Consider the following 17,330-nt stretch of genomic DNA (forward strand, 5'->3'; position numbering starts at 1 on the left):
TGAAGTAGCATGGGTATGAGAAGTCGCTGTTGTCAAATTTAGACAAAAGAGAGGTTTATTAAGCATGTCAGTACAAGCATCCTTGAAAGTGCTGAGAATGCACTTCTATTTTTAGGTTTTTGTTGCTTTTCTAATGCATTAAAAACACTCATGAGATGAAACATGTGAACTGTCATTTTCAAGTAACAATCTGGAAAGTTATTTCTTTAGGATTGCTAGGAAAAAGGTTTGTTCCTCCTTAAGAGGAAAAACATTTAAAGTTAACAGTGTGAATGTAGTATGGGGTGATAACAGAAAACTTTTAGCAATTGCAAGATATGCATTCATTTGACAACAAATCAAGTTTAGATAATGGGAACGTTTCTGTGACAGAATAATGTATAAATTTATTTAAAGAGTTCTTGAAAATAAACTGTAGAGTGACACAACTGCATGAACTGAAACCATGTCTTCAATTAGCATAGCAGAAATTGTCATAATTCACAGAGCTTGTTTAGAATGGCTAGTAAAGACAGGAGTACATCACCGAAATATTATTTATATTTACAGTGACTGGGAAAAGCAACAATTTTACCACTAGAGCCACACTTTTTATCTATAGAAAGGTGCATTTCTTTGAGGTGTGGGTAGCTAATTATGACTGCATATGTGCTATAAGTCTAGAACATTGTTTCTCCATTCCATGGTGGTAATGAAAGTCTAAAGGGGCAGTCAAGGTGCATTGAGCATTTTTATCACGGGACAGTATTTTTTTCTGTTAATTTCTTTAGTCATTTCTTTTATGATTCCCATGGTTGTTTTGCACTTTTATGTAACTTAATTCAGACTAATTATTTTCAGTGTCTTCTGTGACTTGAGTGAGATTTATACAATATATACGGCTAAGAACAAGTAGGACATTTAACAGTATATATGTGTGACTTTAAGGTTGTGGCTAGTTGGGCTGTCCTTTTTCTATCCTAACTCCCAAGAACTTAAGATGCTCTTCTATCAATGTTGAAATCGTCCTGGACTGAACTGAAACTGGACCCAAGACTGACACAAGAGTTCGCAGAGTACAGGTTCATATTCTTAACCTGGAGTCAATGGAACTGTCAGTTTGCACTAGCTTAGTATCTGGCCCCAGAGGATTATTCAGTTTTTTTCTTTGAAATCCCCTGAAAGTTGTTATCTTGCCACTTCAACTGAAATTTTTAAAAGATGTATTGACTACATAGTATAATTCAGTGTCCATAATTTTCAGTTTGTTCTTGAAAAACTAATTTGTTCCTATGTCTCCTTTATATTTTCTCTTGATCCAGTAAAACAATAACAAATATCAACTGTGCTATTTACTCATGCACTTACAGAAAAGCATGTGCTTAAATGTTTTCTTGGATCAGGACCTGAAGACCAAACATGTTTTGAACTGTATTAACATCAGTGTAATCTGAGGGCATTCAACACCATAAAGGATGAGAATCACTTTTACTTTATTGAAGTGTATTTTAGAATGTATATAATTTTAAAGAGCACATTTTTTCAGAAGCGCTACTTGTGATCAACTGTGTCCTGAAGCCATGCATAAACGTATTCGTAAACCAAAAGCATCACTGCACCACCTGGAAGAAAAGATACTATTTTACTACATACAAAACTCAGTATTTTCAAGATTTTGTAGAGCATTTGTAGTGTGTAATCTAGACCAGGATATGGCAAAGCTTGATTTGCAAAATGGATAATTCTACTAATTCCCTAATTCATGGAAAATTCACCAATTCTTAAACCATATCATTTTTACTTAATATTAGACCATAAAGTTGATGTGAAAAGCTTGTATGTTAAATAAAAATCACCCTCAGTGTGATATTTTTGTAATATTTTTTCAAGATTAATATTTTTCTTTGTTCTTTTACAAGTGAAGCTTTTAATCTGAATATGTGTACATTTGTGTGTTTAGAGTTAGATTTGGCTGTGAAAGAGCAACTTGAGTGGTGGAAAGACAAAAATTCAAGCTTCAGAAAAGGTTTTCAGCTGCTTGTTTACCATGTCTAAAGCAGAAGATCACAGTATTGAAATGAGTATAATCTATGAATCCACCGGCAAAGTTTTGATCTGATGAAATGGCATTGTGCTAGAACTGATAACCATATAAAATCCCAGCTTGAATGTCATAAAGTATCTTTACTGTTGGTGAAGCTAGACTAAAGCCCTTCTGTAAGCCGTCTGTAATTACTGTATGAGCTAAAGAAGGGAAAATTTCAGAAGGTGTATATATATATATATATCTAAGCATATAAGAAGCTTCTAGGAAAAGAAGGGGAAAGAGAATCAGATTCCTGGCTGCAGGAGTAAAAGTGTGTTACAATGTGCTACTTGGGGATGTCAGCACTGGGGCACAAATATTTTCTGGCCTTTGCCTGTTGGCTCTGTTAGTGGGTTAGAGTGGCACCTCTAACAAAGAAATCTGCTGCTGAACTGGGCTGACCTTTCTAGGTAGATGGGATAGGCTCAGACAACCAGGCACACAGAACTACCACAAGAGTTTTCCCATGTTATTTATCCTAATGAACCATCATCAGACTTGAAATCCTCTATGAACAGCAACTCACAGACAGCTACACAGAGCAAAAGTTTGCAAAAGGCTTTGACCAACAAACAAATCATAGGCACAATGTCTAAGTTGTGATCTGAACTCAAATCAAGGCTGATTCCAGTTCTCATACTGTGTGATCTGTTTGTGTATCTCTTTTCCGGAAAGCATTCATGTGCTGAAAGAAGGAATTACCTTTCCAGTCACAATAAAGATTTCATTATTGTTTCATTGGAAATCCAAATCTATATATTAGTCAATGGGACTACAAAAGTATTTAAAACAAAGTGCACACTTAACTGACTTGCTGGATCTGGGCCAGAATACATAATCATTTGTAAAATGGAAAATTTTACTTAAAATCTGCTGTGCTAATGGGTACTGGGGAAACCCTGACTTCTCTTTGTCCTGTATGTAATCTAGTATTTTTGGAGTATGAGGGAAAAGGCTTTTAGCTTCAGACTTATGTCTAGCTGCCTTGTTTCCCCTCCCCACCTTCTTCCTTTACCCTGCACAATAACCAGGCATGGTCTAGCACTTAGCCAGACAGATTGGATATGCAAACATTTACAAACAAACCTAATGCCTCCTTTATACTGCAGAACAGACTCCGTACCTACTTGCTTTTAACCATGTGTGTTCTTGCCTATTAAACCACCTTGCACAATTGGAAATAAAATTTCACAGGAATGGGATACTGTTCAAATTGGGGCTTCTGCTCTTTTTGACACAGACTGCCTCTGTGGGCTGGCAAACTCTAAGGGCCCAGCGCTTTGCTTTCATGATTAATCAAAACCAGTCAGGGAAAAATAGTCTAAAAGTAGAAGAAGATCTAGCTCTCAACCACTGTGCTCCCACATTTGGAGTAATGACTAGTGAGAAGGGGTCAATCAACAAACTCAGTTTTAAGCCATCCTTGTCCTTTTAGTCTTCTAGGGCCATGAAAGTCTCTTCCCAGCTCATGCTATTGGCCTTTTAGTGTCTGTTCTTTACAGCCCCCGCAGAGCACAGAAGAAAGTAACTAGAATTTGATATGCTTGGGCTATGCTTCAACTGGTTGAGAGTATTTATACTGGAGAGACTTTACCCTGAATTTTAAGGTGACATTACATGGGTGCAGAATAGTCCCAGTGAAACAAAAAAATCACATTAGATGGAATAGGAAGTTTTAAGAAACCCTTCCAAAGATTTTACAGTTCTGGCATTTGCATGCATGCACTTTGGCGAGTTCACAAATAAAGCAATTGCACAAACCAGCAGTTACTTGGATCTGCAATCCTTGATGTGTATGTGTAAATGATTTTTTTAGACACATATTTAGCCAAGCTCATCTATGATACTATTAGATAATGCTATTATCAAAAGAAATCATTCAAAGATTAAAGAGATTTTGATGATTTCTGGTACACTGTTTCATTTATTTGACTGATGCTTACTACATTTTGTCACGACACTGAAAAATGGGAAGAGAAAGCAAGAACAAAAGCAATATAGAAATGACAGAGGCAAAATTACCTGGACCAAGCCTCATGATCTTGGGAACCAAGCCTTTGTACAGAGCCAGAAATCTGTAGCAGAAGAAAAACAAGCAAAACATTTCAAACAATATTCTTGCTCTAAAAGAAGAATGGAATTTTAGCATGTGTTTGTTAAAATGCTGGCAGAGCACTTAGAAGCAATTATTTGAAATTACACATGTTCAATAGCAGGCTGTATCTGGGTTTTAACATTTTACAGAGGCAGATCAGATGAAGAGAAAAAGTTAATCAATGTTCAGTCACAAAAGCAATGTTGTGAGCCTAGCCAATCAGAAATATGACTTTAATCAGTGAGATGGTTTTACTTTCAAGACAAGTCTGTTAACAACAGCTGCATACATGGACAAAATGACTGCTATAATTGAATATCAAAGCTACAACTCAGTCCCCACTTGAGAAATATTTTAAAAAGTTGGAAAATGTTATTGCCACAAGGATCTGTCCCCAATTTAATTATCTCAGCAGTCATTTTAAAGGTACAGAGGTCTGTATAATTACAATTAGAATACATTGGGAAATACTGTGTTTTCTGTTGCTATTTTCCTTCTACAAAATGAAGAGTTGAAAATATTACACGAGATACATGAAGCATCTATTTGTGGAACATAAATTTTTACAACCCAATAATCATCTTGTAAGTCTTTTGTAAAAGCTCACATGGAGTAGGAGGATATCTCCTTGTAATTCTAAAACACATTTTCAAAATGTTATGTTGTGCTCTTTTGATATGTGAGTTCAGGGTGGCTTAATGGTCCTCGTCAAATCTGAAATATAACAATGTGGTTTTATGGACCCATATGAACTAAAACAGAGGTCTGGACATTTATTAAAATAAGAATGTTTTACCCTTCCTCTTTATAGACTGTTGCCATAGTTTTAAAACAGGTTCTGTACTTGATCTCTCCAGGAACTGGCTGTGGTCCTTGAATCCTACTTTTTGCAACATCAAAAGGAATGTTAATAATTGAGGCTATTGTTCCTGAGACTAGCCCAATTCCAAATTTCCTCAAAAACTCCAAATTTGGATCCTACAAAAAAAGAAAGAAAGAAAGAATAAAAAGGGAAACGGAAGGACCTATGCAGGTTAAGCACTATAAAGTAATATGTATTTAATCAGAAAACACACAACACAACACACCCGTGTTATTTTAGCGGAACACATTAGGATTTCCTATGCTGGAACTTGTTTTCTTGACAATCCTATTGGCTATGTTTTTACACATGGTCTAAATTGCTGAAGTACACATTTCCTCACACAGGATTTATAAACACAGTTCATAAAGAAAGACTGGTATGGCATATGGGGATGATTTGTATAATTGGGCTTCACAATGTACTTAGTATTACTGTATCAAAACAGGAGAAATCCAAGCACACTATTAGCTAATTGGCCAGAATATTTTACAAATGACAGCAACTTCCACCATGAAGCCTACTAAAACGCTCATTTGTGTGTTGGACCCCCAAATGCTAAATTAAATAAAGGCTAATCTCAGTCTGCTGCCATTCCCCTCCAGGTTTTTTACATTTATTTTCACATGTAGCTGATCCACTGTACTGAGAAGTGCTAGCTTCCTGTTATTAACAATCCAACTCGGCGCAACTGCAAAAGAGCCTCCACGTTCTGCGCATTATAAACGGTGGTAACTCACTGAGCTAATTGGCTGAAGAATTTACAACAGATTGTTTCTGAACCCTACTATATATTCATGGTAAAAGTTAGAAGCAGGTTAGAAGTGCATCTAAAAACTTCTTTGCTCACTCACAGTTCACAGTTCAACTGGGTTTTATTTAATCTTTTAGAAAGACCTCCTACCTTGGCATTTTCTATGCCATCAAAGAACCCAGAGTTTATCTGAGAGCCAGAGTCTCTTGAAGCAAGTTTAATCCTATTTCTCCAAGTAGTGGAAGTCACAAGGAAGTGTGTTTCAGGGCATTTCCTATGCACTTATTTTTTTTTGCTATTGGTTGTCAACAGCAAGGACACTTTTTTGCTATATCAGACTCTATATACGCAGTTCCATTTTTTTTCATGAAGGTACTTTAATTATAGAAAATCATCAGTAAAATAACAAATGTTCTTGCCACGTTATAACATCAGCACAATATTAAAATGAAAGAGTTCTTTGTTTCTGAAACCTGTACATTTGTGACTGAAAAAGGAAACAACGAAGAAGTTTTTCTTTCCAGATTAACAAAAAGAAACATAAATTAAAACTTCCATAATATGCATTGGATGAAGTCCATACAGGTATTTAGAGAGAAATGTCAAAATCAACAGGGCTTTTAGTACTTGCAGAAAAACAACACCTTGATTTCACAAAACATGAAACATACTGGTAATACCTTTTAAAAACTAGAATGGCTTGTGGTACATAAAGAATTGCAAGACTATATTAGCAAAAAGCTTAGCAACAAATTTCTGTTTATTCTGTACATACTGACAGTGGTTTAAATGCTAATAAAATAAAGCCAATATTTCTGGTATCTAGAGAAGAAAAAAGGACCCCTTTTGAACTTTGAGGGGCAGCAGTATGGCAGCTCAGTTCCAGCGTAGTGCCTACCTACCTCCAGGCAGCAGGCATGTGACTATACCCACACCTGACAGCTAAGTACTATTCCAGATTATACTAACCTCCTCAAACCAGGCTGCAGCAAGGAGGCTACCACCGCTCTGTCTCTTGTCATGCAATTTGCTGCAAGGATGCTTTCTTCCATAGCGCCAAGGACAGTGGGCTGCCCTCTGGGCTAGGCAATATATGTCAGGCAAAAATATTTACTTGTTAAACACTGAATTTCAAGCCTTGCAGCTCCTGACAAATCATTTATATTCGAATGATTGAACATGTTCATATTCTGTTGAATTCCCAGTGCCAGTGTTATCTGCTTTATTACTGAGAGTGCCACAGAGTATAGGATACAGTGGGTGTCTGATCAAGTGAGCATCTATTAAAACCTGACACCGCACTAACACAACTAAAGGGATATTAAAGCAAACTGCTTTATTTCTATTCCAGTATCTGTGACACAAAAAAAGTTGAAAGGCAGCATTCTGCCCATTGACAAAACTAGATTCTAACCAATTGTGCTATGGTGTACACTAGCTTTGTTATATAACTTGATTTTTTAATAATATATCTCATGGGAAAGATTTTTCTATGGCATTCATCACTGTAATATCTGGGTCATTTCATTCAAGTAACAGATTCAAAATAAACTTATCTGTTAAAAATAATTAAAAAGTTATTTTTTTCTAAAAGTACAGCTTAGTGGCATTTAACTGTGCTAATGCTTCTAGTTGAAAAAAGAGATTTTCAAACATAATTTTTGCCTTACATGGACAAAGGAATATTGGCTGTCTATCAGGTAGGTGCAAGTTGGTGCTATCAGAAACCAGTGTCTTTCTTTTTACACCAAAATCTGTCCTTTTCCTACCTCATGGACAATGCCAAAGTATTCCTAACAGTCTAGGATCCTGTGAAAGGAGACATAATGATAAGGTGTCTGTCTAGTGCTAATGCTGCAACTGGCTAGCAGAGGCAGTTATCATCATGTTGTTGTCACCAACTTCTGCAGTATGCAGTTCACTGACCAAATATTATATGTTTCATATGTCGTACATTAGAAAAAATGATTCTGACAAGCTCCTCTTGCTTTCATAAATGGCAGAACTGGAGAAAAACCATATGAATTCTTTTTTTAAGCAAAAGTGATTTTTATGTAGTATGAGCAGAACATATAGAACAGAAACTTGATTTATATGGTGCCACACCACAGCACAGTATACCACAAGGAAGTGAAATACCAGTTTGCTTATTCACAATGGAATAACTTTGCTGTGGTTGGATAATGTCACCTGTGATCATCTCACCTTTTTACCATGCTCTTCACAATCACATTTTCTGAACATCAGTCCCTGCCCTGTGAGCACCAGCAGCCATTAAAAATAAAGAGAGAAGTAGGCATTACTAATAAATGCTGTATCTATGCATGTCCTGCTGGATTTCCCTGCTCTCTTTGGGTGAAAAAAATTCAAGATATCTCTGCTTTTTATACTCCATTACTCCTATCATAACATTTTTAAATAAGTGGAGACTCCATAAGTTCCCCCTGAATCATATGCTGCTTAATTCCTTCTTTTATATTCCATAATTTCTAGCAACACAAAATTCTAGCCCTACATCTAGCACATACACACCCATGTACAAGAGTGTCACCCACTGGAGACAGTTTTAATTTATCAGTTTCATTCTCCAAAGCCCAGGGCTTTCCCTTCCTTACCACTTCATTCACTTCTTTATTTGCTAAGCATTTTGTCAAAACCTCTGTTTAAACCTTTGATCTCAGTCAAAATCCTCCAGACTATCTTCATCTGTACTGAAAGAAGGTCACTTATTTCAACAAGCAGCACAGTTATTAATCCAACAATGAAATAACCTTCTGGTAAAGGCATGTATGCTTGGAACTCAGTTAATTTATTTTTTTCAGAATAACTGAAAAATCATTTTAGGATAGATAATGACTCACCATAGTAGATATATTTGTACTGATTTAGACACCCATCTTAGGTGCAATCCAAGGGTTCAAAGGTAGGACACCACATCATATATGCAGTGGATCAAAGGAACAGCTCAAAGTCTCTAAGGTAGGTTGCTTGAAGTAAGCAGAAATAGATAATGTGCATAGTTCACTGACATGCATAATAATGTTTAGAAACCCGACCACAGAGACACTCAGGAATACTACTTGTTTTTCCCTTCTGAGGCCCTGTTCAGTCTGAATAAAAGTGGCAGAATGTGTTGCAAAGATACTTACAATTTAACCCTATTTTTAAGCAAAAAACCCCCCCCAATAAAATCAAAAGATCAATAAATATTAATCTGAAGCTATTTTTAGAAGTTTGGTTGCTTCAATATTTGGATGTCTTGAGATATTTTAATTTTTTTTTCCCACTTGGAGGTACGTAATCTTATGAGAAAGAATACTTTTATAAATATGTTTTGGTACTTCTGAGCACCTCGTAGATAAGTTCACTATAAAGGACTAATGCTTACTGGATAAGGAGAATGCCAATTCCTGACAATTTGCTTCAAGAATAAATAATAATAGTAGAATAATGTTTGAAGTTGGTAATTGCAAAACAGTCTACTGAAGTCAGCCCAAAACTAATACCTAGAGTGGAATATTTGCATTAAGTTTCTTAAACTCCTTTGAAAATGTTACCCATAGTATTAGTATTATAGATGAGTTACACTTGGCACAAAAGTGCCAAAAATGATTTGAAATGACCATTAAATTTAAATACATTTGCTCAAGGTCACATAACGGGTCAGCAGAGAAGCCAGGAATGAAGCTGAGAAGCTTTGCACTGTATGCTGCACATTCCACCTCCCTGTGTGTGACAAGGGAGACTTTAAAAGACACGGCTTCGGTTTGCCCAGCTCTGGTTCTGCCTGGTATACCTAGGAATTACAGGACTGAAGAGGCAGATAGACCAGGAATAAGGAGTAAAGTTGCTTCTTGGCCTTTTTGGCTAAGGTAAAATGTAATAGTACAGGAACTCCTATGTTAAGCTAAGAGGTGCTACATGCCCTGACCTAGGCTACATTGATTATAATCAAGTATTTGGCAGCAAAACAGGCTGTAAGGAACTGCTTTAGCCAGCCTGATAATTGGTTTTAACCACTAAAAGGAGCTTCCTTTGGCAACAGGCAGTGGAAGAAAGGAACACATGGGTCTGAGGAATAGGAGCTTCTAAGACAGAGGAGAAAAGGTATATTCAGAGAGAGGCAAGGTGGGAGGTAGTTCTCAGGAAAGCAACACGGAACAGATGAAAAACTCAAACGAGTTGCTTTAAATACAGACACTGAGCCAGAATCCAGAGGAGAAATAGGGCCTGGGTCTTCCTGCAAAGTCCTAGAGGAAAGCTGGGAAGAAAGGCTGTCACATTCTACTCTTAGAGAGGGAGAGGCTGGTACAGATGTGATCATATGATTTGGACGCATGTAAACTCCCAACACAAATCAGCAGTGAGGAGGAGACAATTATGTAGACTCACTGCAAGGCTCCAGAAAATGAAAAGATGAAAGTGAGTCTCATCACTGTTGTGATAACATCATGCTTTGATTCTTTTAAAGATTATTCACAATATTTGTTGTGACTTAATCAAGATTTGACCACAGCTTAATGAACAGCTTCATAGTTTTATTGACCCTGAACTTCTGTCCATCTCATGCATTTACATAGTAAACTCCTTATTGTAAACTATAGCTTGCTGTCTGATTAGTACAATGATGGTTTGATCTTTATCAAAAGGCATAGGAAATGCTGAAATTATAACTAAACATATTGATGACCAAGAAAGGCACTCCAAAATGCATAGTCACAGCTGTACTTTGAATTAAATGTACTTTTTCACACTGGTATCACCTCAGATGCCTCCTTGAGCGCAATCTCATTGCAGCAGACATTTATTTAAGTTTTTAAAATCCACCTGTCAGATGTCTGACAACATAACAAGATGAAGGACAGCCAGTAGGATAAATGTCCTGGCAGGTCTCCAGAGTTACATGACTGTCTGCTCTGTACAGGTATACATTTTCAAACAGTCAGCAATCCTCTCAGTGATTTGTTTTTCTCTGATAAAATTATTATTCTTACTCCAGATTTATAAGTAGCATTATTATCCATTATTTACTCTTTTGGTATAACCTTTCGGACCCACAGGGCAAGGTTAGGACTTCATTTAGCCCTAAAGCAAACATCTGCACCAAAGAACTTTCGATATAAATAAAAAAAAAAGAGACAACAAAATTTGGTGGTCACCGAATACAAAATACGTAGAATTCTGGAGACTCAGTCAGTACAGTCATGAAGAGAAGTGTCAAATAGATCTGTACTTGTTCCTCTTATTGATCATCATTTTTGTAGATTATTGTTAGACTGTTGAAAGCAGAACATCAAAGAGACAAAAGAAACTCCTGCCCAATTTCTTTAGGTCCTCACAAATTTATTGTCTGTCTTCTCTGTTAGTCCCATAGCCGCCTATATCAATGACTCCCAGGTTTATGCAAGAGAGGGTACCTAGTGTTCCTGTCATTCACTATTCAGTGCATGTTCTTGCAGCTCCTGGGGAATGGCCACCTGGAAAACCATTAATCACAGTGGTGAAAACAGAATCGATCTTCCAAATTCACATGAGGCTTCTGCTGTAGCTCCAAGCAGCTCCTCCACACAAAGTCAGTCTACGCAGATGATTAGACTGTTCATAAAGTGTTGGGGTTACAAGCAGGTCAACTTTTGCTGACATCATTTAGACATTAGCTATGCAGAAAAGGGCACCCAGAAATGGATGTCTTATTGCTTACCCCTGCATCCAGTACCTTTGCCTGCACTATCCATCTTCAGTCTTAGTTACACAGTAATTTATGAAGAAAAAAAAAGTAGCCCCATGAATACCAGAACTGAGTAAGTTTGATGTCCTATCAGCTCTTGTAACAGATTGATACTGATCTCTGGAAAGGTGCAAGCCCACACTAAGTCTTACATGGGCTTTTTCCTGTGGAACTCAGTGTTTAATAAGGCATAAGTTCCCAGTGAAAATTTCTCTGAGTTGGGGCACTCATAAGATGCACTTGTAGGATCTCTCCTTCTTTTAAATGATTACTTGTATATCTTGCAAGAACTTAACTATTTTAAGCCTGCGTCTCTGTCAGCTACGGTTGAACCTGGTTATCAGTTTCAGCATTATCTTCATTTCCATAGGAAAACAGAAGAAACGTGTGTTCCTTCACATTTTTATTTTGACCAAAGATTCCTCTCCTTAAACTTCATACCTGTCTTGCCTACAAGAATACCACAGTACAGGAGCAAGTGAGGTAGCAACAGACTCTCCCCCTTTGATACAACATCTTTTAGGGATGATGGCCTGGGCTGAAGTCTTTAAACAACACAGGCTATCATTTTAACAGCCACAGGACACCTGAGTGGAGAGTACTGATCAATAGGTGGCTTATGTAACATTGTACTGGATACAGCACTGTCTTTTTTTTTTTTTTTTTTTTTTTTTCAGTTCCCAGGTCATCCTGAAACCTGAGCTTGGTTGATAGCTCTGAGGTTATTCCATTCCCCGCTCTGATACAGTCTTCTCCTAAATCACTTTCGTTTCCTATTTTTTCAACTCTGTTGCACCACATGCCCTTTTCACTGTCCCTACATATTCTATGTCGGCATAGATCTGAAAACAACTAAAATAAAACTGTTGTCTGCTGTCTTATTTATTCACGAAGCTGAACAGCCCATTTTTGTTTCTCATCTCTTTTTTGCCTATAGAAGTTTAGAGCCCTTTTTCTGACAAAACAAGACACCGCTCAGCTCCCACTGCCTGATGCCGCAGTCCTTTTAACAGGAGGCACATCTGTGGCAACTGGGGCAGGCAGTGCCTGACTTGAAATGAGTTTTGCAGCTGGCCACATTTCAAAGGGGGCTTTTAACAGACAGTGAGGAAATTTCATATTGTTAAGAAATATGACAGCCACTTGGAGGTGGTAGTGAGCAAAGGTTTTAATGAAACTAACATTTACCATCAAACTATGATTCGTTAGGTTTTAAAAAAATTGAAAAGCGAGAGCTGCTGGATGCCTATGAAACATGCTATAAAAGCAGGTGCCATAAAACTGAGACGATATAAATTTGCAGACTAATTTGATTGTTAGTGCAGATGCATAGCTGTTAATGCTCCATGGTTGATACATTAGTGGCAACTGAAACAAGTCTGGTTTATTCCATTTTCAGTAAACAGAGCATGAGGTTGGCTGTAAACGGTCTGTTTAGCAGAACAGACTGAACATACGAAAAATTATTCATTACAAACATTTACAACCCACACATGTCATTTATATCATTTGACCACTCAACATAAAAGGTTTATTGTTTTTGGCAAAATAAGCTGCAAACATCCCTAATTGGGATGCAAATTTAATGCACAGTTTAACACTGTTGACAGCTAAAAGGCTCATACGGACATTTCCATACATTTTTCCACTTACGTTACAGATGGTGAACAGCAGATATATAGTCAAGAGCCAAAATTATTTCAGAAGTGTAGTATTCTTATTTCACAAATTTTATATGTTTGTCAATATTGCAAGACTGACTTTAAGATTTTCCTTTCTGGCAAAATATACAAAGTGAACAAATTAGGTTTTGTAACGAAATCAAGTCTGTGAGAAATCTTGAAAAGTTACAACTGTCTAATATTTTTCAGGCTAACTGCAAAACAGCTTCTACCAAATTCGTTGCACACATTTGATAACTCTTAGCCGCTAGTGCCTGTCTACTGACAGAAGAGGTTTAAGCTACAGATCACAAAGTACTGTTGAATACCTCCATTTTCCAGTCAGTGAAGTTCAATGCATGTAAACACCTGAGCCATAACATTGGCTAGCACAAGCCAGATGAGGCCTGATATAAGCTCTGTTAAACTCAGGGTAAGATTTGCATTGATTTTAATGGGAGTTAGATCAGAATTATTGGTTATATCTATATGTACAGAACTGTCTATGGCACTGATGCCAGCTGGCCAGGAGAGTCCTATTAACTTTATTAGCACTATTAAATGCTATTACCATTTAAAACAGACTGGCTGCATAAACCCTGCCTATAAGGAATGGTTCCTTGTCTGTGCTAGCTCCTAAGCTGTACCCAGAACAGTGTTGGCTGGCCTGGGCCAAAGCTGTGCCAGGGAACATTTAACAGCAGAGATGACTGAGTTTCAGTGACGCTGCTCAATTTACTAGCACAGATGTAGCCACTGTGCAAGCCACTGTGCAAGCAACTTTGCACTGATCGAGCACAAAGCAAATCTCTCCACTTATTGCAGTTAATGCAATCTGATCCTACATTGATTAAACTGTCTTTTGATTTTGATAGTATGTACAGGACAGCTGGGCCACTGGCTGGAACCATTGAAGTAATTTCTCTTTCATTTTCTAGATGTATATAAATCTACATTGTAGATGTTAACAATTCTCTGTATCATACAAAATGTCTATAAAGTTCTAATTTCTCTTAGATCATAAAGCTCTGAATCTTTCTAATTGTGTAATAATTGTGTCCCATTTTTTTAATCTGAAAGGCTAGGAAAACATGCTTATGCCAAATACTACTACTATTCTTCAATTGCTATGCAAGAACACTTCAGGATTTCCACAGAAGTTGCACACAAGCCTCTTCGTCCTTACTTGCATATGATTCTGAACGTTCTGTGTAGTGATTATAATTTTTTCATCTTTTGATCAACATAAATGTGTTTACTTCTTAGTATCAAGCTATGCTTGTGCCTTGAGTTTTTAGAATGTGTGATTAAAGTACACTGTGAAGTATGCTTAAATACACTAAAAGAAACTTGTAGAAACTTGTGGGTTAGGTGCTCTTGAACAATTCAATTTACTGTAATGATCTGCAAATAAGAAGTGGAGTTTTTCTCCATTTACACAGTGTTGCCAACAAAAATACCAGGCTACTCAGAAGTGCAGAAAAAAAAGAGGTGTTACTTCATTTGGGAATAGAAACTGATCTCTTTTGATGTAAACTGCAGCTTCTTATATGAATATCACTACATATTACACCTGTGACTGTTTAACTGTCATCTAAAAATCACATTAGTGAAAACACAGTTCAGTAAGTAATGTACTGGAGTCATTAATAAACCATTAGCTGTTACTCACACAGTCATTTAGAAAGTTGCCAGTATTGCCACGTTTTCATTAGTAAAGTTTCCCTTTGTTGTAAAGGGAAATGTTTCCTTTGTTATGTAAAGGAATATAAGACTATCAAATAAAATTGCTTCAAGTGAAATTACAGCTATAAAGATTCTTTTTTTTTTTTTTTTTTTTAACTTACAAACTACATAAAGCCCCTGTGCATGACCCTGTAAGTCCTGTTTTGGACTGGCTCCCTCCCATATGGATAAATCTGCCCTGTTGTCCTTCACCACAAAGTTAAACTCTCTCTTGAGTAAATAGGCCTGGTACATAGCCAGAATACCCTACATACTGCACCTCTCCCATCTCCTCAAGTTTAGCCTCTTTGTCAATACTAAAAGAAGTTCTAGAAATTGATTTTTCTCTTCTAAGCCAGTTTACCACAAAAAAGTGCATACAAACCTAACTTACCTGGATCCTGATTTCTGCCTTTTTTACATTGCTACCATGGCATAAAGAGAAATTCAGAAAAATGAGAATTCAAACATGACAACTTTATTTATACTCAGCTTTGCTTAAAAAGTGAGAAGTACAAGTTCTTGCTTTGCTTCCATTAAAATGCTATAGATTTCTGCAAAACAGAGAGCTAGGCTAGTCACTGTTTAACTAAATACCACAGCTTTGTACAGAAAAATACAGTATTAATTCAATTGCCAAACCTCTTACCTGTTTGTCTATTGCATTGTATGAAGGACTTACTTTATTGACTGGAAGAATGTTTTTCACATTGAAGTAGAATCCAAAGTAAACCATGTTGAAAACTCCGTGACGGCCCAGTGTTGCAGTAAGACCTTTGTTGAGCCCTTGGAAGCCCAGACCGTCGGTTTTAATGATCTGCCGAGCTTGAACAAAACTAGATGGTTGCTACATAAGTTAAGCAAAAGAAGGAAGAGATCATCTTTACAAAAAGAAAACAATAACCAAAGCATCATTTTAATCCCGTTGACAAGCACAGTGTTGCCAATTCTTGTAATTTTATCTTGTCTCACCATATTTGTTATTTTCCCTTTCCTGTGATCATGCAAAAATCACAACTTTCATTAAAAAAAAATTCCTCATTTTTCTGATTGCAGAAAAAAGATGAAAGCATGACTCGAGTACTGTAAAAGACTAAGGTTCATGGAATATGCATGGTGAGGGAGTGATAAAAGGGACCGAATTAGAACAGGAAATTTTTGAGCCATTATGGCTATGGAAGCAAGTCCTTGGGAGCCACAAATTAGAGTAGCAAGGAAGGCTACAAATATTTGTATTGAAGATCAGTTTTGCAGTTTCCAGATTCAATGTTAGGAATAGGGTTGAAAGGGTGACAAAAGGCATATATATTGTCTGGGAACCCTTCTGGATCCTCTGAGGCTCTTCATGTTATTAAGAATGCAAATCACTGGTTTAAGACACTGACTTTTGAAGGAGTTATTGGGTACACAGCACTTTTTAAAACCAGATCACATGTTAAACTTTCTCTAGTGTTGAAAATCTTGAAAAGAGGGTGAGGTTTTGTGTTTTTTTTTTTTTTTTTTTTCTTTTTCTTAAGCATTCAACTGGAAATCCTGTTTTGCCCTCCTAATGAATTATATGACTTAAAAAGTGTAGTTAAACTTTGAAAATCAGAACACCCATTTAAAATTCCAAGGTACAGATTTAGGAAATGGACTTTAGAAATCCTGTTTTGAAAATAATGCCCAAAAGGCATAGAAATCATTTGAGTCAGCTAACTTCCATTTAACAAAAGGCAAAAAGCAAGAAACTTCCTCAGAATTCACTTATATAATGATCAGTTCCTCAGACAGGATCTGCCTGACTACATGCATATTTGACCTATCTTCCAATATACTGTGATACTCAGAATCAGGTGTTCTCATTTTGAACATTTTAGATTTCTTTTTAGCAGAATTATAGAAAAGTTCCTTTCAAAAAGTTGTTGACTTGAGTTTGGCTTTCTCCAAAGCATAAAGCTAGCTCTGGGTAACCAAATATTTAATTAGAAAGGCAAAACATGACTTCCACTAGGAGGCTCAAACATGAAAATATAGAATAATTTTGACTACAACGCTGTGAACACTGCTAATTTCAATCCACTTATTTGTTTAATAGTTTTCCATTTCAAAATATCACTGTGGTAGATCAACAGCATCAGCCAAATGATGCCTATTACATCTGACACAGCTTATGACTGCTTATTTAGGTGACTGACAAGTTTAGTCTTTAATACTAAGTTTCATTCTGTTTTTTCATATTTACTACTAATATTATCCTGTTACTGTTCTGCATACATTTTACTATAGTTTACTTTTCTAACTACCCCCAGGGATTCAAACCAGAATCTATTCTAAACTGCAGCTACCCAACATGGAATATGGTCCAGATACTAGCAATAACATCCTTCCTCATGCACAAAAAATGAGGATTAGATCTTTGAAAAATAACCAGTGATCCTGAATAAAGTGATTTAAGCTG

The 17,330-nt window shown here is 36.6% G+C and overlaps 1 protein-coding gene across 4 annotated transcripts in view; it reads right to left on the minus strand.

Moving 5' to 3' along the window:
* Nucleotides 1-1,455: 1,455 nt before the first annotated feature.
* The window catches only part of SLC25A21 (solute carrier family 25 member 21), a 257,590-nt gene continuing 241,715 nt past the window's right edge, over nucleotides 1,456-17,330 (minus strand). For all 4 annotated transcript variants that reach the window (XM_074824668.1, XM_074824665.1, XM_074824666.1 and 1 more), the window contains 4 exons: nucleotides 15,573-15,737; nucleotides 4,957-5,138; nucleotides 4,088-4,140; nucleotides 1,456-1,601 (listed from right to left, as the gene is read on the minus strand). In XM_074824668.1, the coding sequence (XP_074680769.1) occupies nucleotides 1,531-1,601; nucleotides 4,088-4,140; nucleotides 4,957-5,138; nucleotides 15,573-15,737 (471 nt within the window). In that variant the 3' untranslated portion in view covers nucleotides 1,456-1,530. The remainder of the gene's footprint in view (nucleotides 1,602-4,087; nucleotides 4,141-4,956; nucleotides 5,139-15,572; nucleotides 15,738-17,330) is intronic.

Source organism: Strix aluco, chromosome 4, assembly GCF_031877795.1.
Source record: "Strix aluco isolate bStrAlu1 chromosome 4, bStrAlu1.hap1, whole genome shotgun sequence".
NCBI lineage: Eukaryota > Metazoa > Chordata > Aves > Strigiformes > Strigidae > Strix > Strix aluco.